Source organism: Palaemon carinicauda, chromosome 30 (genome assembly GCF_036898095.1).
Source record: "Palaemon carinicauda isolate YSFRI2023 chromosome 30, ASM3689809v2, whole genome shotgun sequence".
Lineage (NCBI taxonomy): Eukaryota > Metazoa > Arthropoda > Malacostraca > Decapoda > Palaemonidae > Palaemon > Palaemon carinicauda.
The window spans coordinates 70,587,048-70,609,372 of record NC_090754.1 but is presented as its reverse complement, the minus strand read 5'-3'; the positions used below and the strand labels follow the sequence as shown (position 1 = coordinate 70,609,372).

Below are 22,325 nucleotides of genomic sequence, written 5' to 3'. Positions count from 1 at the left end.
TTGAAAGTTTATGAATTCTCACAAACACATGATTACTAGTATTAACTTGATTAGTAATTTTATCGTGTCTACCACGTATGCTGAACCCAAACTGATTCTCTAGCAACTGGAGACCCTTATTTGTTTCAACAACCCTTGGCAATATTTCACAATAATCAGCACCAATAAGCATATCAATTTCCCCATGTGGGCGATTCAGCTCTAAGTTTGATATTCCCTCAAAAAGTTCAGATACCCTGGATAAGTCTACTTCCTTGATTTTGGCTGTTATTTCATTAATTCCAACAGCATTCACATTCCAAACCTTACCAGATTTATCAATTAGTGGTACACAATATTCGTTGCTTGAGTGATATTCAACCGCATTGCCCACCTTGATCATGGATAAATTTATATGCTTTCCACTTAAACCCAATTTCTTAGCCATCCTATTTGTTATAAATGAAATATCCGCTCCTGGATCCCACAATACACTAACAGGCCTGTTCTTACTATTCACCATACTGATATTCAATAACACTGTAAATCCCTTTTCTGATACCGCTTTGTGAATACTATTTTCTACTCTATCGGAATGTAACAGTGGATGATGATTACGATTGCATGGCCCTTTACCTTCAATGATGACATCACACAATGTACCAACATTGCAGCTACGAGCAGTATGATATCCCCTTAGACACCTAAAACATATTCCATTACCCTTTATAATCTCAAATCTTTCTTTGCTACCACAACCATTAAATTTATAACATTCTGTTATATCATGACCAATTGAATTGTGTAACAGGCATCCTATCCCCTTACTCTCTGCCTTAGGTTTAATACCTTTAACCATTTCTGTCAAGTTAACAATACAAGATTCAAATTCCTTATTTTTTATACTTTGTTCTTCCCCAATTTGTTTCACCAATTTTATCAATTCCGATTCATTCTCAACTGTGCTGTCAACATGATGGACTGTTGCCTTATTATCACTACCGCTACTCCTAACATTGGAATTCATATATTCCAAAATTTTTCTCTCCTTCTGTAAGAACTTCAACAACTCTGGAAACAGATTGCTAGTTACTGATACCTCATCTGCTTTAATTACCCATTCTCTCTTTTGAAGTGAAGGTAAAACCTTTTCTATATGGCTGACAACGTTTGCACTATTAAGTTCATCAGAGAGATTTACCTTTTTTAAATCAAGCCAACATTGCTCAACCTGATCGACCATTTTAATAAATCCTTTGGTATCATTATCGTAAATTTTCTTTAGAGATCTAAGCTCACCAACCACTAAGTCTACAATCTTTCTGGGATTCCCAAATTTATCATCCAAACGTTGAATCATTTCATCATAATTACCCTCTGAGCCCTTCACTGCTTGAAGTGCTTCTCCACCTAGACACATTTTGAGAGCATATGGATCAGTGCCATATATACTCTTAACTAAATTCTCATAATCTTCCTTAAAAGTTGGATAGTTTCTTAAATTACCTTCGAACATTGGTGGTTCAAATTTCTTTACTTTAACCTTCGATTTATCTGTTGCCTTTACACCCTGGACACCTTTGAATATTTTTGCACTTACTTCACATTTTAATCTTTCACTATCTAGAATATATTGTTGGGCTTCTTCTTCTAAATTACTATCGGCTAGCTTATCCTCGTTTTCACATATAAAATGTATCAATTCATCATTTTGATACTCTAAGCATTTAAAGGCTTCAACCATTTCCTCATAGTTCTTCGTTAACACTAATAAATCATCACCTCGATTGATTCCTTCATTGCACATAGTTACCTTCCTGGTGAACTTCCCTTTGCTGATTGCCCTCTTCCTCTTCAGGGCGATGAGTTCCTCTTGCACACCCATGGCGGTTGAAGTTGAAATGTACTGGGATGTTCAAGGATGGACCATAAGTTGTAACAGTTTTTTATTGCCAACGATAAGTTTCAACCTGAAATACATATTCCATGTAATAAAAATAATACAATCCAACCAGCTATACAAATTTTGAATTTCCCTAATTTTCCCGATTTAATCATCAAAAAAAATAATATTTGTCCTTAATACAACCCTCATAGTAATTTACATGAACAATCCATATTGGTATGTATAATTTTAACAATAACTATTTTTATAGCAATGTAAATAAATACCACTTTAAACTACGGTACTGTAGCCACTAAAACACTCGGCATCAAATTAAATGTACTCATACCATTAAACATTACTGTATATATACATAGAATCCAATTACCAATAAGGGCAATTCCAAATGGAAAATCATATAACATCCATAATCCACTGTATTGCACTCACTTCAATGGCCTCACTATCACAGGCCTTGAACCCCAGTAGGAGATTGCCAAACACAAATATCCCATCACCTGCCGGCCTTACATGTCACCGACTTCATTCCTGTGTCTACATCCACAAAAATAACACTTGCCACCACCAGTCGACACGATAGGCAGTACCAAAGTGGTTAGCAAATTTTTCGGTAGTTCGCCTGCTAACCGTGCGACATTTAGATATGGATAAGACAAAAAATATTCCAGATGCGCAATAAGTTACAATTCGCTCCAACCCACATCAACATTTAAATAAATATATCCTTATAGTATAATAAATTTTATCATGTTAATGATACAGTTATGCTTTTATACAGTTACCAGAGCTACTGCTTGGGATTCGAGATTCAAGTGACACTTTAGTAATGTCAACGCTTCATGCACTTGCTCATTTGGTTCCAATCCTCGGGGCCAATACAGTTATTGGGGAAAATCGGCAGAATCTCTTCACAACAGCAAAACCAAAGGTTAGTGATTTTTATTATATGATAATATATTTTTAGAAAATACTCTAGTTAGTCATGGAAGCATTACCCCAGAATTAAAGCCCACCATTCACTGTTGAAATATCGTGAACGGCATCTCAAGAAGTAATGACACTCTTAGTATCATTGAAATACAATTTTTCTAGGTAGTAAGGTTGTCCAGGGCACCAGTCACCCATTGAGATACTACCACTAGAGAGTTATGGTGTCTTTTGACTGGTCAGACATTACTACATTAGATCTTTCTCTCTCGTTACGGTCTATTTTCTCTTTGCCTGCACATACACCGAATAGTCTAGCCTATTCTTTACATATTCTCTTCTGTCCTCATACACCTGACAACACTGAGGTTACCAAACAATTCTTCTTCACCCAAAGGGTTAACTACTGCACTGTAATTGTTCAGTGGCCACTTTCCTCTTGCTAAGGGTAGAAGAGACTAAGCTATGGTAAGCAGCTCTTCGATGAGAAAGACACTCCAAAATCATATCGTTGTTTTCTAGTCTTGTGTAGTGGCCATAGCCTCTGTACCATGGTCTTCCACTGTCTTGGGTTAGAGTTCTCTTGCTTGAGGGTACACTCGGACACACTATTCTATCTAATTTCTCTTCTTCGTGTTTTGTTAAAGTTTATCTAGTTTATATAGGAGATATTTATTTTAATGTTGTTACTCTTCTTAAAATATTTTATTTTTCCTTTCCTCACTGGGCTATTTTCCCTGTTGGAGCCCCTGGGCTTATAGCATCCTGCTTTTCCAACTATGGCTGTAGCCTAGCAAGTAATAATAATAATAATACTGTGTTTTTGAATTTTGGTATTTTATTGTGAGGTGGTGTTGATTTGTTGAAATTTGCTTAACCCCTTTATTATTATTATTATTATTATTATTATTATTATTATTATTATTATTATTATTATTATTATTATTACTACTTGCTAAGCTACAACCCAAGTTGGAAAAGCAGGAGGCTATAAGCCCAGGGGCTCCAACAGGGAAAATAGCCCAGTGAGGAAAGGAAACAAGGAAAAATAAAATATTTTAAGAACAACAACAATGTTAAAATAAATATCACTTTATAAACTATAAAAACTTTAACAAAACAAGTGGAAGAGACATCTATACACGTCAAAACATGCTTGGTAGTGCACACAATGACGTCGGGATGACGTGATCTCCATTACTATCATCATTATAATTATTATTATTATCATTATTATAATAATTTTTATAAGGTACGAAAGAGTATAGCACATGGCTGTATATCACACAAATTCACACTTGGGGAATTTTCACTAAAGAATCTCCTCTCCCTAATATTAGCTCCTCCCCCTCTTGTCTTCAGCCAACCAAAAAAGTTTTTGAGATTCTAGCCTTTATTTTCTGAATATGCAAGAGCTATTTTAGTCTTTTTATTTTACCATGAAATAGTCACACCACTCTCTCTAGCCAATAGCACCATTCCCAACCTTAGGTATTACACAGCCCCCATTGACACCCCCAATTGGGAGACTTATCCTACCACCAACCGAAATAGTTGCGATTCTAATCTTATTTATGATTATATAAGGTCTATTATAGTGTATTCAAATCCTACCTCATCACCAACCCAAAAATACTTGCGATTCGAGTCCTTATTCATGATAATGTAAAGTCTATTTTATTGTTTTTTTATTTTTCCACTGTTCTTAATTATAAAGTATCCCTGCCCTCGACTATAAGTCCCACCCACAAGACGAAAACTTACCATTACCAGTACAGTGAACCCTCGTTTATTGCGGTAGATAGGTTCCAAACCCGGCCGCGATAGCTGAAAATCCGCGAAGTAGGGACACCATATTTACGTATTTAATTAACATGTATATTCAGACTTTTAAAACCTTCCCTTTACGTAGTACTGTTAATAAACTACCCTTTAATGTACAGAACACTTAATGCATGTACTACAGTACCCTAAAGTAAAACAGGCACAAATATTAAAGGCGATTTTATATCATGCGTTTCCTAAACATGCCAAAAAGCACGATAAAAAATGACAACCAATGTTTTGTTTACGTTTATCTCTGATCATAATGAAGAAACAGACGCATTTACACATCTGTGTATAGGTTAGTTTTTGCATCGACAGCAATCTTACCAAGTATTGATTACATGTTGATTTTGTTATTACCAATGTTTTACTTAATTTTTCTTAGGACTAAGAAATAAATGAAATGAATGCCATTTATATAATGTTTTTCTTTATGACGCCGCCTGAAACGGAAACCTTCCATTCGTTTACTGTACGCTCCATCTTTGATAGTAATAAACAAATGAAGGCATTAAACGCGCATGATGAAAGTGATAAATAATGATATTAAAAGCTTTTAGTAAATATGTTATTACAAATATTATTTACCGTATCTATATAAAATCCTACATACGTAGCAAAGCAGAAAAACAATTTTGTTTCCTTTTTTTGGGGCGTTTAATCAACAATAATAAACTGCCGCTAATGACCGAATGATAATTTACGATAATTCTAAACTGTTACTAAATATGATTCTCCATTCCATATCCAAAATACTTTTCCTAACTTCAGTTATAAGTCAACTTGTACCCCTCTCAATTATGAAACCATCTAAAAAAAAAAAAGTAAGAGAAGAAGCAAGTCCTAGGCCGATTTTTAAAGTTGTCGAACAATTAAGTTACCACCATAACGTTCGATGTGACAGTGCGAGATTGGAGAAAGTAAGGAAAATTGAATCATGAAACTTTGTGAAGCAACAAAGATTTCATTTGTTAGAGAGAGAGAGAGAGAGAGAGAGAGAGAGAGAGAGAGAGAGAGAGAGAGAGAGTTGTTTTAAATGTAAGAAACAAAAAAATATGATAGGTTATAACACATTGGTGCTTATGTAATATCAACTGTATAGATGGTTTGAATAAGTTAGGAAATGGTATAAACAATACTTCGTAGGCGCATATTCTTGAGACCGGCAGCTAGACGTCAGCTGATCTGATCACAGCCAAAAGTAAAACAAAAAGTCAATACTCGATTTTTAAAACACACCCAAAATTTAAAAACAAAAGTACACGCTTTCTTAATGTGCAATTAACTATTTAAAGAGTAGCAATTTTCTTGAATAAAATTATGTTTCCCCCAAAAATAGTGGTTTGTTGATGAAATCGGATGCCGTATTTAATGAAAAAAGTCCGCAAAGTCGTGAATCCGCGATGGTCGAACCACGAAGTAGCGAGGGCTCACTGTAAAGGAAATAGTTGACAGAAGACGAAATTTATCTTTTTTTCTTATTTTATTCCTTTTTTCAACTATCATTTCTACAATATAATATTATCTTCATGATATATATATTTCATATTAGTATTTTTCATTGTTTTCACAAGTAAAAGTTGTGATTATTGTGATTATTTTCATTTAATGCCATTCTACCATTTCTATGCAGTATTCGTCATGTTCTTACATGCACAGTCTACAGTATTTCCAAGCTCGTGAAATACCCAAAACAGGAATAATCCAGTTCATAGTCACAGTCACTCACGAAGTGGAATCACAAATGAATGAACGAATCTTATGTCTAATGAACTAAATCTCTCTCTCTCTCTCTCTCTCTCTCTCTCTCTCTCTCTCTCTCTCTCTCTCTCTCTCTCTCTCTCCAATTAATATACCGTAGTGTTTTTTTACACATGAAATTTTAGTGCTTTACCATTAATTAGAGAAAATTTTGTAAATCAAATTTTTTAAAAAATTATTTTTTAATTACTTCACAATGAATGGGAAAAATATTTTGGTTGCGTAGAGTGAAATACAATAAGAAATGAATGGTATATAGCTTGAGGCAGATCCGCTGCCTTATAGTGAAGCGGTTAAGGGTAAACATTAACATTTAACCAGCTTCAAGAGAAGCAATATGAAGGCTAGGTGAATATAGAAGCAAATAATTTTTATTATAATTTTTATTTTACAATGATAAAAACAATTATTTCATTACTTATTGATATTCATCTAATTCCCACGCTCCTCCCCACTTTTGTTGATGTCAACATATGTACCTGTCTATGAAAAAAACTATTCCTATGAAGTTCTTGGGAGTAATGGCTGATTGTGTGCTTGCCTGTCATCACCTGTTAGATCTACTGGACATAACAGTGGATTGGGAGATGGTAGAGAGAGAGAGTGAGATTCAATATATATATATTTTTTTTTTTTGAGTAGTGTAATGATGACCAGGTAAATAAATATTTGAATGATTGATTTTTTTAATTAAAATTTACTTTTATTTAAATGATTCTTCCCTTGTAGTCATTATGCTGAATCCCACATTTTATTGGAGGGAGGTATATGATGGTGAGAGATAAAGAGAACTCAAGATTAAATCACATTTGGAAAATCAACTTAATACATCTTATAAACTTTATTAATGTTCCGTGTTTGTCTTGAATATAGAATGATTGATCAGTTTTCTATTATTCACCTTCTATAAAGCTAAGAATTTCCCCATAGCGTTTACAGTACTGTATACAAAAAAATGCCATTTTTTCAAGGTTATTTATTTGTGTAGAAATTTATCCAGTGTTTGATTGGCCTTCTGGAATGATGAAAGTTTTCTGTACGTTACAGTACTCTGTTTTGACATTCTTTGTTAATCAGAAGATTTGCATGCAGCATAACCAGAAACAACTTTATTGACTCGTACATTACTCAAACCTTTATGAAAGGAAGTCTTTGTGTGTTAAAAATGTGCGAGACAATTATGGAGACTGAAGAATAATAGTTGAGGCCTGATATTATCTGTGCAGTAGTTAATTATTTCAAGATTTCAAGGTCACTTATGATCAGGACTAATGTGTAGGTAATTCAGTCACATGGTTTCCAAGAGACAAAACATATGATATACACATGATCAGCACCAGGCCTTCTCTCCATCCAAGCACAAACTTATGACTCAACAGATAGAACTGTGGGATCCTCCAACCTCCCCACATAAGATCATGTTTGCTATCGAAAGCTATCATGCAATGATTGTAGCTTAACATATGGACCCATAGAATGGAGTTCACTATTGATCCTTTACAGTACCTCAACCCTATGTTCGTCAATGAATTACAAACGCTCAAATTTTGACTTTTTATGACTGCATCAGTCAGCAGTTTTAATCCTTTGTAACAGTTGTTTGTATTGTATGGAGCATTGATATGAAATAAATTGCTTTAATTTCCATGATAATTTTACGTTAAGTGGCCCTGTTGCATGTGAAAGTGATTATAAGAAAGGAACCTCAGCAAGGATCTTCTTATGAACTCTGGTGATGATATCATATTTTCCTTTTCTTTTTATCAAACAGGCAACTCCCATTCTACCAGTGAATAAAGTACTAGCACCCCATCAAGTTAATTCCGTCAAACCAAAAACATTAACCAGTAATGGGGAAAATGTTAACTTCACGCCATCTTTGGACATATCAAAAGAATCAGGTAAGTTATTTTGCATAAATTGATGATTTAAAGTTTATTCGTACATTTGTACTGTACCTTATACCAGTCTGTACCATCATGTCTGTTATACCACTGTAGGTACTGAATGCAGTTAAATCTAACCATCTTGATTTTCAATCATAAGGCTCAATACTACTCTGTATTCTAAATGTATTATTCCAATTGTGATCAGATTGTGGCAGTTGGATTGTTGGAACTTCAGAAATTCCAACTTGTTGCAATTGCTTTTCTGTTGAAAAAGTTGACATACAGCATTTTCATTTCATACTATACATACGATCTATATTGATCTTAAAAAATATTTCCTATTTTTTATTCTCATGTTTGATTTAATCTTTAGTTCTCTATTTATTTTCTGCACTGGGCTGCTTTTATTGTTCGAGCACTCTGGCTTGTGGCATCCTGCCTTTCCAGCTAGGGTTGTTGCTTGGCTAGTAATAATGAGAATAATAATAACAACAATGTTCAGCATTATATTATTACTAGTTTTGTGCCCTACCGGCAAACGTTGATATTTGTAGATGTCGTTGATAGAGCCCAACGAAAGGCACTATCTGCCAATATGTAGGTATGATCAAATGCAGCAAGCTCAATTCCCCCCAATTTTTCATCTAATCTAGATGGATTTTTCCCATTAAAATAAAAACATTAGAAGGGGGAAGTTATCAAATTTGTAGTTTTCTTGTATTCAAATTTCAGGAATTGAATAGTTTATAAAGTAGGGTCTCGTTGCTACTAATTTTATCATTTGTAAATTTGGGATTTTTAAAAATGAAAATGGTCTTGGATCAGAAACATGTTATATTTTAAATGTTATTTGAATATCAAAGCATATGCAGAGATATGTTCAAAGTCTGTCTCATTATGTAATAAGGAATTATGTAGTAGAGTGGTATGCTCCTTTCTTTTCTGTGCTTGACACCAAATTACTCATATACTATCATCTGGGTAAGGTGCTGGATGGAATTGTACCCAGACGTTGTAAATGCCAGCTTAGCTGCTGTACCACTTTTGTAACTTTTCCTCTCTCTATTTCATAACATGGTCAAACGTTTTAAAATAACGTAATTTTTCTTTATTTGTCAGACATAAACAGAAGGGATGTGATTGAGAAATCTATAATTTTTCAATATTTAACTTAGCTGGTGATTATATAGCTGCAACTCTGTTGCTCGACAGACAACTCTACGGAAAAAGTCGCCAGCGATCGCTACACAGGTTGCGGGTGTGCCCAACAGCGCCATCTGTCGACCAGATACCCAGCTCTCAATGTAAACAAAGACTCAATTTTCTCTCTGTCGAGGTGTCGACAAGACGTACTTTACTCGCTGTTGCTAAACTGGAGTTTTTCACATCTATTTGGTGAAGTACTATATTCTAGTTTTGAGCTTTCGCTATGCAGGTGTTTTATCTTCATCTTAAATCTTGAACTCGTTTTGGATAGATTTAATTATGGTGACAAAGAGAGTATGGACTTTCTTTCACTTTTAAATGGCCGACCCTTCCCTTAGACGGAAGTGTGTTTAGGCTTTTAGTAATTATCTTATCACGTTATAGATTTTCCTCTATATATTTTATATCTCTCCGCCTTTATTAGGCCTCTTCGATTAACTTTCCATTTATTATAAACATATAAAAATAAATTTTAATGTTTTGTTTATATGCGACCTTTCCTGAGAGTAGGCGGTCCTAACTTGGAAACCGAAGTTAATCAACGTTGAGCCCTTTATATCGTAATTAGCTTTTAAAGAGCTGAGGATTTAAAACTTTTTAAATGTAATATTTTATGAAAGAATTTCTTTGATAGTCTTCGTACTGCTTTCAAAGATGAACTAACGTTTAGTTTATTTATGCTACGCAGTTGTTGACGTTCAGGACGTTCAACATGCGCTCTATCGTTACGATAGAGAGAGAGTGTATCACGGTTTCACTTTGCAGTAAGAGTAAATCGATTCTGACGTTTTGTTCATTCTTTCTTAGCTTAAATGTTTTAAATTCTATTTTAAAGGAACTTTTTATTTGAAAAACCTTTCAGTTTTTTCCTTTAGTCAAATAACATGTTTTTTTGACGAAATATAATTGGGCTCTTCTCTTAGGTGCGAAATCAAGAGAGAAAGAGAGAGAGAGATAGAGACGGAGGGAGAGAGAGGAGAGAAAACGTTCTGTTCAAGCGGGTAACGTTGTTCTCGAGTTACTCTCGTCCCTAGTCGCTGTACGGGGAGGAAGGATAAAACGTTTTTAGTTTTTTATTCTCGTCCCCAGGCTATGTGCGGTGAGAGATTGAAAACGTAGTTTATATGAACTAGTGTTTAGTCTCTTTCCCAGCCACTGATTTTTTTATCTTAAAATATGTTTTCTGTTTTTTGCTGGTATTAATGAGCTTGCATTATACGACTGATTTCGCAATTACTACCTTTTAATGAAGGGTAGAATTGCGTGTTTCAGGTAGAAATCAGTAAAAGTTTCGATTTCAGTGAAATAAGTGCAAAACAGAAAATCGAAGTGATAAAGTGATATGCGCAAAGTGTTACAGTGTTGCGTCCGAGGGTTCGTCTGTTCGTGCCTGTCGTTCACCTAGTCCGGGACCTCTTGCATGCTCCCAAGCCCAGGGGAGAAGTAATGTCAAACGACTTATGGGTTCGAGAGGCCTTGATCAACGAACAGACGTTTTCCCTCTATGGTATCGGGTGTATCTTACCAAGATCTCCCCTACCATAAGACGAGAGAGACGTTGTTTCTCCTCGTCATCCGAAGGCTTTTCGCATAAGAAACCTGTCACAAGGTTTCGAAGCCCTTAAGCGAAAGTCAGTCCTTTCAGGACAGGTCCAGCGTCCTGGTTACAACCATTAGGACAGCTCTGACCCTATGCAGTCATCGGATAACTGCTCGCCGCCTAACAAAAGCGTAACACAGACTCCGAGAGTCTTTTTTTGTTGGCAAAGTGTTGTGGTCACAGACGTTACCCTCGTCTCTTACCACAACCATTTCCGTTGATCCTTAATGGGTTGTATGGCAAGACATGCAGTATATGCTTGCCTCCCTTATGGAAGACTATTCTGCCGATTAGTCCGTTGAGTCTAGCCGTTTATCTCATCGATATCCTGGCTTTCAGCCAACCTAACGTTCCTTTGTGCTTACTGTTGACGTTGGCGTAGCTTAGTCACGTCAGTCAGGTTGTTTAGAACCACACTCGATGTGGTCTCGTGTGGTTTTTCAGGCGCATTTGGACGTTAGGCCACTTGCTGATGCTCCTGTTGACGTTCAAGACGTTCACTAACAATCGGAGTTGACTTGTTTTGACGCTGTGCGTCAACCTCCGCATTCTAGAGTTGTTTTGACTGCTCAGTCTAGGCAGTCAAAGCAGTCTCGAGTGGACGCTGTGCGTCCTCACGCACCTGTTGTGGTTGACAGTTCAGTTGTTGACAGTTCACAGACTGTCAAGCAGTTACATGACGTTGCGTTCTGGTCCGCTACTAATGCATCAGTGAGTGTGGACTCTGCTTGTAAAGCATTGCCACCACAGTAGGTCTCTCCCTTGCTTGAGACTCAGCTTTTATCGGACAAGGTTCCTGTAGATGAGGAAGTTGCTGTTCCCCCTCCTACTGATATTCCCTTGAGGACTCTGTCAGATGGAGAGGAGCCTAAAGCTGCTTAGCCCCCTATGGACTTTAATTAAATCATGATGATTTTTTTAAGGATCTTTGTCCGGATCTTTTTGTAACTGCTGCTCCTCGTTCGCCTAAACGTCAGAGCTTACACTAGGCCTAGCTACTTCGAAGCCGTTGTTTTTAAGCTAGTGCTCTCTCGCTCTCCTAGAGAGCTTTACATTGGCTAGGCGACTGGTTTTTCACCAGGAGGAGTTTGGGGGATACAGCCTTTGCTTTCCCTTCTTTTAAACTGGTTTATAGAGCGAGAGTCTGATATGACACGAGAGAAGTTCTCGGCTTGGGAGTTCATGCCTCTGCCCAGATAGACTTCTCAATTCTCGTAGACTCTCCCTGGCGCCTGGCCAGGAGACGCTCCAAGTTTTTTACAGGTCAACTTCACAGCTGTTTTCGAGCCTTTGAAGTTTTGCTGTACAATTATGTCATGCATAACAAGGCTTTCAGGGATGGTACGCGGTACCGCCTCAGTCGCTAACCCCGTCTGTTGCCGCACCTGCTCCCGTAGACCCTAAATGGGCTTTGCTGCAAGACATGCAGTCCAAGCTTGCGTCCTTGATAGAGGACTTTAATGCGGAGAAGGTTGCTATCGAACCTTCTGGCCAACAACCTTCCAACCGGTCGGTTGTGCGCCCTGTTGACGCTGAGGTAACCTACTCGCGTCTGCCAGTTGAGGTGGTTCCTCCACCGATGCGACCCAGTGTGGGTTGCCAGCCGCACGTTGACGTTAAGCGACGCTCGGAGGTGGTTGTTGACGTTCAGGACGTTCAACAACCAGCAGAGGTGACTTGTTTTGACGCAGTGCGTCAACCTCAGCAACCCGGTAGGGTGTTGACTGCACAACCCAGACGGTCTAGACAGTCTCGGGTTGACGCTGTGCTTCCTCGCGCACCCATGGTTGTTGACAGTTCACAGACTGTGCAGCAGTTCCATGATGTTGCGTCTGGCTCCGTCACGCATGCACCAGTGCGACCGGACTCAGCGAGCCAGACGTTGCCCACTCCGTTGCCGTTTCCTCATCAGTTTTCGGATGAGAAACCTTCTGATGAGGACGTTGCTGAACAACAAGACGATCAGCCCCCAGAATAGATCAAGCCCTGCTATCCATCCAGAAGATGCTGAAGAAGGAACGCTGCTCAGTCAGGCTGTGGATGAGTCTGGTAGGGACGCTGTCATCCGTGGAACAATTTGTGTCACTAGGAAGACTACACCTCCGTCCTCTTCAATACCATCTAGCTTTTCACTGGAAAAAGAACAAGACGCTAGAAGCGGTCTCGATCCCGGTTTCCGAAAAGATAAAGTCTTGTCTGACTTGGTGGAAGGACAATATCAACCTAAGAGAGGGTCTTCCCCTGGCTGTTCAGACTCCCAACCACGTTCTCTTCTCGGACGCATCGGACGTGGGCTGGTGCGCGACACTAGACGGTCGGGAATGCTCAGGACTGTGGAACTCGAGTCAGAGGAGCATGCATATCAACTGCAAGGAGCTGTTGGCAGTACATCTGGCCTTGAAAAGCTTCAAGTCTCTCCTTCGAGGCAAAGTGGTGGAAGTTAACTCGGACATCACCACGGCCTTGGCGTACATCTCCAAACAAGGAGGTACCCACTCACTGACGTTGTACGAGATCGCAAGGGACCTGCTCATCTGGTCAAAAGGTCAAGACGTCTCCCTAGTAACGAGGTTCATCCAAGGCAACTTGAACGTCATAGCAGATTGTCTCAGTCGGAAAGGGCAAGTAATTCCAACCGAATGGACCCTCCACAAGGATGTGTGCAAGAGACTTTGGGCCACTTGGGGTAAAACCATCCATAGATCTCTTTGCAACCTCGCTGACCAAGAGGCTTCCAATCTATTGCTCTCCAGTCCCGGACCCAGCAGCAATACATATAGATGCTTTCCTCCTAGATTGGTCACATCTGGATCTCTACGCATTCCCACCGTTCAAGATTGTCAACAAGGTACTGCAGAAGTTCGCCTCTCACGAAGGGACAAGGTTGACGTTAGTTGCTTCCCTCTGGCCCGTGAGAGAATGGTTCACCGAGATACTTCGATGGTTAGTAGACGTTCCCAGTAGTCTTCCTCTAAGGGTAGACCTTCTACGTCAGCCACACGTAAAGAAGGTACTCCAAAGCCTCCACGCTCTTCGTCTGACTGCCTTCAGACTATCGAAAGACACTCGAGAGCTAGAGGCTTTTCGAAGGAAGCAGCCAGTGCGATTGCTAGAGCAAGGAGAGCGTCTTCCATTAGAGTCTACCAATCGAAGTGGGAAGTCTTCCGAGACTGGTGCAAGTCAGTTTCTGTATCCTCGACCAGTACCTCTGTAGCTCAAATAGCTGATTTCTCTTATACCTGAGAAAAGGACGATCCCTTTCAGCTCCCACTATCAAGGGCTACAGAAGCATGTTGGCATCGGTCTTCCGGCATAGAGGCTTAGATCTTTCCAAACATAAAGATCTGCAAGACCTCCTTAAGTCTTTTGAGACCACCAAGGAGCGTCGTTTGGCTACCCCTGGATGGAATTTAGACGTGGTACTAAGATTCTTCATGTCAGACAGGTTGGAGCCGTTACAATCAGCCTCCCTGAAAGATCTCACTCTTAAGACTCTTTTCCTGGTATGCTTAGCCTCGGCTAAAAGAGTCAGTGAGATTCATGCCTTCAGCAAGAACATCGGATTTTCGTCAGAAAAAGCCACTTGTTCGCTACAACTTGGTTTTCTAACCAAAAATGAGCTGCCTTCTCGGCCTTGGCCTAAATCTTTCGATATCCCCAGCTTATCGGAGATTGTAGGCAATGAACTAGAAAGAGTCTTATGCCCTGTTAGAGCTCTTAAGTTCTATTTAAAGCGTACTAAACCTTTACAAGGCCAATCTGAAGCTTTATGGTGTTCAGTTAAGAAACCATCCTTGCCTATGTCAAAGAATGCTTGGTCAGACTTTATCAGATTGTTAATACGAGAAGCTCATTCACATCTGAGTGAGGAAGACCGAACTTTGCTTAAGGTGAAGACGCACGAAGTTAGAGCTGTAACAACTTCCGTGGCCTTTAAGCAAAATATATCTCTGCAAAGTATAATGGACGCAACCTATTGGAGAAGCAAGTCAGTGTTCGCGTCTTTTTGTCTAAAGGATGTCCAGTCTCTTTACAAGAACTGCTACACACTGGGACCATTCGTAGCAGCGAGTGCTGTAGTGGGTGAGGGCTCAACCACTACAATTCCCTAATTCCTTATCCTTTTAATCTGTCTCTTGAAATATTTTTTTATGGGTTGTCCGGAAGGCTAAGAAGCCTTTCGCATCCTGGTTGATTTGGCGGGTGGTCAAAGTCATTTCTTGAGAGCGCCTAGATTAGGGGTTTGATGAGGTCCTGTTGTATGGGTTGCAACCCTTGATACTTCAGATCCTAGGGGTCGATCAGCATCCTAAGAGGATCGCGAGGCTCCGTAAGGAAGACGTACTTAAAAGGCAGAGTATCTGTTCAAGTCGACTTCCTTACCAGGTACCTATTTATTTTGTTTTTGTTATTTTGATAACTTCTAAAATGAAATAAAAAACTCTTAGCTCATAAAAGTGTAAACATATATTACTGGTCTCTACCCACCATCCTGGGTGTGAATCAGCTATATAATCACCGGCTAAGTTAAATATTGAAAAATGTTATTTTGATTATAAAATAAATTTTTGAATATACTTACCCGGTGATTATAAATTAAATGACCCTCCCTTCCTCCCCAATAGAGACGCAGTGGGACTAGGAGAAAATTGAGTCTTTGTTTACATTGAGAGCTGGGTATCTGGTCGACAGATGGCGCTGTTGGGCACACCCGCAACCTGTGTAGCGATCGCTGGCGAGTTTTTCCGTAGAGTTGTCTGTCGAGCAACAGAGTTGCAGCTATATAATCACCGGGTAAGTATATTCAAAAATTTATTTTATAATCAAAATAACATTTTTGTCTCATCCTCAGATAGGGGGCTACCACTCAAGTGTAGCTAGGTTTGAAAAGTTCTCTGCCATATTTTTTTGTCATAACTACATTGCTTTCTGTCTTTTTACTTTAAATCCATTTTATTTAGCCTTTTCCAGCCTGGCTGTCTAAATTTATTAACTTTTTCATTGGTATCTTTTCCTCAGTAAAGAAGAAACACTTGAGCCACCCATACGAGAATCTAGAATTGTTAATCACTGGTTCAGTTAAAGTGCAGTTATAATAATTTCCTTAAAATATTTTGCTTATGTTTTAATTTGTTTTGCAGAACCTCCACCACCTCCACCAAGGTCTATATCTCTAGCACCAGAATCTATCATCACTCAGGATGCTACACCAGAAATTACATCACTGGATAATTTATCACTAGATAGTTTGATCATGTCTCAGATACCTGAGAGAAGTTCACCCGATGGAGGGGAAGATAGTGGTAGTCCAACCATTTTACTTGGTGTACCAGGAGGGGTTAATTGTAGTGACAATGAGGCTTGGTCTGACTGGGAAGAGATGCAGGATAATACCCCATCAGAAGACTTTTCAAACGTCTTACTTTCACTTAACCAAGATCATTTAAAAGAGGATTTTCACTCGAAAGATAATTTGAAAGAAACAGGTGCGCAGAAGATAAAGGAAGTCTCGTTGAAAGATGGTGTTCATAATAAGAATAGTGATACTACTAGTAATAAACTCGTTCACAACTCCTCTATGAAAAAGGACAGTGGTGTCAATTCTAATCGGGTTCCAAAGCAAAGCAAAGGAATGAAACTTACAGGATTACAGTTCAAGGAGAATCCTGAAAACATATCGTTGAAGAAGCAGAAGAATAATATTGGAGACCTTGGAGAAGAGTTTGATGTTTTGGCCATTAAAGTGAAAAAGAAACATGATGAGGAATTAGATCTCTTTGCCGACATAGTTCCAACATTTAGTACAAAGAAGTATGACCTTGAAACAATGTTAATCGAGGCAAAATCAAAATCACAGTCATCACAGAAAGAAAGGTCACCATCTGTATCAGAGACATTAGCTGGGCTAGATATCAGTGGAGCTGAAATTGGAGAAGCATGGGAGGAGGAAAGTTGGGGGGAGCAGATAGACTTTGCTGTTGACTCCCCTGTAATTTCCAGAAGTGATGTGCTTTCTAAGATTGCATCTGAAGAAGGAGTACGTGTGGACACTCCTGTGTCATCCCGTGAAGAATACAATGAAAAAATCAAAGAACTTGAAAAGTTTACATTTCAGAAACCATTGTTAAGTAACAGTGTTACTACCAGTGATGAAAAAGATGAATGGGATAATTGGGGGGATGAATTTTAAATCGTGGATGGTCAAAGAAAAATGATCTTACGACAATACAGAATAGTATACATTAGTTATGTAAATATGAAACTTCATCTCATAGTCGCAAGGTAGGTCTGAAACATTATTTTTTATGTCTTTTACATTCCTTGTATTTTAAGTGAAAACAATTGCCTGACATGGATAATTATTTTGACTTTAAAAACTAGTTTATCTTCTTAAAGTGTTGGTTGATGCTGTGTATATAGTAGTAACAAGATATTTTGCTTTTTTTTATGTAATAGGGACCCAAAATTTTCATAATACTGTAGAGATACTGGCTTATAACTGCCATTTTTTGCAAACGGATTTTGGAAGTTATTCAAACGTCTAGCTGTAGGAATTATGTTAGTGTTTTTATTGTGGCAAGTTTAGTTGTTTGAAGTTTCCTATAATAATGTTGCTTATGATGGGCACTTTTAAATATATCATGAATTTGGTAGAAAAGTTTTGAAGCTCCACTGTGTACAAAAGTATCATCCATATATAAGTAGAAAATGCTTTATTTGTGGCTGTGATTTTTTTTTTTTAATTTCAAAATATGTAACTACATTTTTAAGATTTTAATTTTTTTTAAAATGTGTAATTATGCTTTCAAGTTTTACTGACATTTTTTTCTAGTTAAAATATTTATCTGGTCAGACTAAACCCTTCATTTAATCTCATATTTTGACGTACAGTACAGGTACTTCTGTTTACAGATAAATTTTCGTCACAATGTAATTGTACGATACTGGCTTGTTTGCATACAAAAGTATGAGCTGGTAGGAAGCCCTCACCTTAGATAAAAATAAAAGTAGAACTTTTATATTGGGCTACAGCACCCAACTTAATTTTTTAAGATTTTACCAGACATTGCAAAAACCTGACTTTCATTTGACAGAAAAATTGTTGGATTCGTATGCTTTATAGAAAACCAGCGTAAGGAAGAATTGCCTGCTATATGCAAAATGGTCCTGTCATCATCCTCAGGTGTTATCATAATGTATCTATAGAACTAATTTGCAACTAAATAACATTTCCCTGTTACTTAGCTTTTGTGTACATCCAAGATACTGCAAAAAAGGTAATCAAAGTAAGATAGCATGCAGTTAGTTCAACCAACCCATTTTGTGAATGACTCTCTTCATTATACAGTAGTTTTAATTCTTATATGAGCTGGTCCATGAAGTTTAATCTAATTTGTACATATTCACAGATACAACAAAATTTATAAAAGATTACAACTAATAGTTTGTTAGAATAGACCTTACATTAGGATACAATATGTAATATATTTTGGGATTAGTATATTCAAGCTCAGTCTTGTAGACTGATGATATTGAATTTAAAAATTATTAATTTTTGTTTGTTCCAAAAATTATTAATTTTTGTTTGTTCCAATGCAAATACAAACCCTCGTCATTTATATCGGTTAAATTCTGTTGCTGTTTTACTACAACATTTTGGTTGTAGTAAATGTTGTACGGTTGCCCTCAATCTCCATTTTGTTCCAACGCATAGTACTTACCTCGAACTACTTTCTTAGGAGTATCTGGGATCTTATTAACCGACCAAGAATTTTGCATAGTTCCCCCTCTCTCCGTTACCTTGTCGGGGCGCTCCGATGCGGAAGGATACTCGCCCTGGGGCGACCCGGGGTCAGCGCGCGAGGCAGCACTGCTGGGTCTGAGTCGCCAGTAAGTGTCTGGAAGCGGCGTAGATATCATCTCGTCACTCTCTCTCACTTATCCTGTCTGATCCGCCTTGTGTACCACGTGTTCCTTTGTGTTCCCCATCCCTTGCGCACCACGTGTTCCCTTTGTGTTCCTTACCCTTTCCCTTGTGTACTTGTGTTGCTTGCGTGTCCGTGTTTCCTTAATTATGGAATTCCAGTGTCGTTCTCCCGTGCCTAAAGCTGGTAAGTGTTGCGGGGCCTGGCTGTCCAGGTTGGATGTCAACACGCACACGCTGTGTACCTCGTGTAGGCTTGATAAGTGCTCCCCTTCCTCCACGTGCCCAGAGTGCGAGTCCTGGCCAGAGCTACAGTGGACCTTGTTTGCCACTAAAAATAAGGCACCCAAACGATCTCCCAGGAAGGCGGGCCTCACCTCGCCGTTGACGTCGCCCTCAGTGCCCTCGGAGAGAGGTTGTCCTTCACCTTCCCCTATCCAGAGTAGGGGACGAGGTAAGTCCGTTGCGGGAAAACGGCCCATTGCCATTCCCCATGAGTCTGATATCGGGGATACTGTAAATGTGGGGCCTACGCAGATGAGTGGGGGGGCTGCTAGTCGGGCGGAAGTGTGTGTTGTGGACGAGGTTCTGGTGCCCGCAGGACCCGTCTCCAGTGAAGACCCGGTGTGGGGGAATCCCGAAACAGCTCCTAACCCCCCATCGTGGCAGTACTTTTTAAGTTAAGCGGGTTCCGGGGGCGGCCTGGACAAAGAAAGGAGGACCACGTGTTCATTGGACCCCGACTCTATTGTTTGGACAGCGCCTAGGACGCCCTTCAGGTCCCCCATGCGACAAGAAGAGGAGTTCAAGGGCTGGTTTGCCTCTCGATCCACTCTTCGCATGCCCCCGGCGCCCTCAGCAACGCGTCCGCCGGTTTTTATGCAGCCCGTGACCCCAGTATCTAGACCAAGGGCCCCTAGAAGAATTGTGGAAGAAACTAAGGACTCTGACAGCTCCTCCTCCTCGTCTTCCTCCTCCTACAGCTCTTCCTCGTCGGAGGACTCCAGTGACTGGGACACGAGGAAGAAGTTCAGAAGAAGGAAGGCTAGCTCCTACGCAAGCTCTGCGAGGAAGAAGGCGAAGTCATCGAGGAGAAGGAGCAAGAAGAAGAGTTCTTCCAGGAGGAAGTTTGTAAGAGTGGCTTTTCCCCCTCGCGGGTCGAGTAGGACGGCTGCCGCTCTAATGCCTGCCTCGGTGGCCGCTGGAACCACTTCCCCTACCTTGCCCAGTTTCTCTTCTGCTCCGCCCACCCGTCGGGTGCAGCCGTTGGCACACTTTCCCTTGCCCTTGCCCGGCAAGTTATTGGCTCCATCCGCTCTATGGGGACAACCGTGGATGAGACCCAGCAGCTCGCCCCCCAGCCATCTTAGGAGTTTGAGAACGTCGAGGTATCTGTTATGGACTGCATATCCCCTGACTTACTGCCTGTTGGGGGATCCCTGCAACGTTGCTGGACAAGGTGACAGTTCCTTGTCACAGCTCCCTGGGCTTTAAAAGATCTTCACTCGGTATCACATCCTGTTCACGAGCTGTCGCGCTCTATTAACTCAGACTCCAACAATCCCATCATTGTAATTGATGGGAATCCAAAAAGATCTGTTCTTGGAAGAAGAAATTTCACTGATGGGGAAGGAAGTAATAGAGGAAGTCTTCTACAGTTCTACAAATTTCTTGAGCAACCTCTGTCATAGACCTTGCCCGCTTGAACCTGTTTACTCTTCATACCTTGATCAAGAGACCCCAATAGTGATACAGGCTATCAGAAAAACTACTTCCTGCTCAACATATGTCTATAGGTGTACCTCAAAATCCCAGTCTATCCGTGATTGAGAAAATATTGTATCCGCATTTCATTTTCAGAGAGAGAATTTATGACTTCAAGGTGTTGTGCTTCAGCCTGTCAACAGCTCCACAGGAGTTCACTTGCCTTTAATGGGCACATGCCATGGTAATAAGGCTCTTGTGGTACTTAGATATCTGGTCCTCCTTGCAGAGTCAAGACCTTAGCTTATCTGCCAGAGAGAGCTTCTTCTACAAGTTTTACCGCAACCGGGGTATCCAGCTGAATTATGAGACATTAAGACTCGACCCAGTGTCGTATACAGTACTTGGGCATGGACATAGGTACGGTCAAAGCCCTTGCCAGACCCACTGTATTTCCATAATCTTGGTCGTAGCAAAGCAGCAACAGAGTGTAAACCCATATAAATGATTCAGGTTTATATAGCTTGGAAAAAAAACAAATTACAGTGCTTTTTAACTTTCATTAGTATAATAATTACATTTGTGCCTCGACCTTTTTCTTTGCAATTTTTGAATGTTCAGCACTGAATAATTCAATTTTGAGTATTGTGAAATATGACATTAATCTTCACCATTAATAAACCTTTAAATATATTAGTACTAATAACATTACCTTGGCTAAGTACGTAATGTTGATTTTGGTGATTGCATATACAGTACCGTATGGAATTCATTCTTTGCAAGTGACTTGGCACTGTGTCAGTCAAGTCACATCAATAGGCGTAGGAGATATATGATATGATATTAATGAAACATCCATTTACTCAATTCATCAACATTAAATTCTATTAGTGTAAAGTGTGTATTCACTCTACATTTTCACTACTTCAGACTACTAAATCTTCTTGCACTGTAATTATATGTATGCACAAATTCAATATTTTGTTATTTACTTTATCAAAAATACCCATAAATGTTGGGGAAAAATCAAAATCTTTTGGGTCAGTGCTATATAAAATAAATTTTAAATTGATTGAATGTGATTAAACTTTGTTTTGGATTTATTTATGTATTTGATGGTACTTTTAAAAGTTAATGGAACATATAACAGAAAAGTTAACTTAGATTTATCATCCTAAATTTTACGTGGAAGAATTTGTAATTAGTGATTTAATATAAGAAGAATGTGCACTATTTCAGCTTATGTTGATAATGAATTAATGCGTAACCAAGTTATGAAAAGCAAATCCCATTTGATAATGAATCGAGATAAAGTCGCCCATTGGAAAATTTCTCTTTTGTGACAAAAACTGAATTGTAATTTTATTGATATAGTTGTTCATGTACATAATCCACCTTTTTAAGATATCTCTAATTATGGTTGTGATTCTGTATTTCTTGTCTCCTTGGTCCCATTGTATTACTTTATTCCTTTAAACATGGCCAATGTTTAAATATGGATATTTATGGAAGTTATCCTAAATTTGTTTTTAGTTTTGTAAATATATAATTATTGTACGATATATATAAAAAACATTTTGTGTAACTACACTTGATTGTAGT

General features: G+C 38.9%; 1 protein-coding gene across 2 annotated transcripts in view; it reads left to right on the top strand.

The window, feature by feature from the left end:
- The window catches only part of LOC137623262 (protein-associating with the carboxyl-terminal domain of ezrin), a 73,680-nt gene extending 51,617 nt beyond the window's left edge, over positions 1 to 22,063 (top strand). For both annotated transcript variants that reach the window (XM_068354022.1, XM_068354021.1), the window contains exons 9-11: positions 2,664 to 2,813; positions 8,172 to 8,301; positions 16,237 to 22,063. In XM_068354022.1, the coding sequence (XP_068210123.1) occupies positions 2,664 to 2,813; positions 8,172 to 8,301; positions 16,237 to 17,285 (1,329 nt within the window). In that variant the 3' untranslated portion in view covers positions 17,286 to 22,063. The remainder of the gene's footprint in view (positions 1 to 2,663; positions 2,814 to 8,171; positions 8,302 to 16,236) is intronic.
- Positions 22,064 to 22,325: the final 262 nt, after the last annotated feature.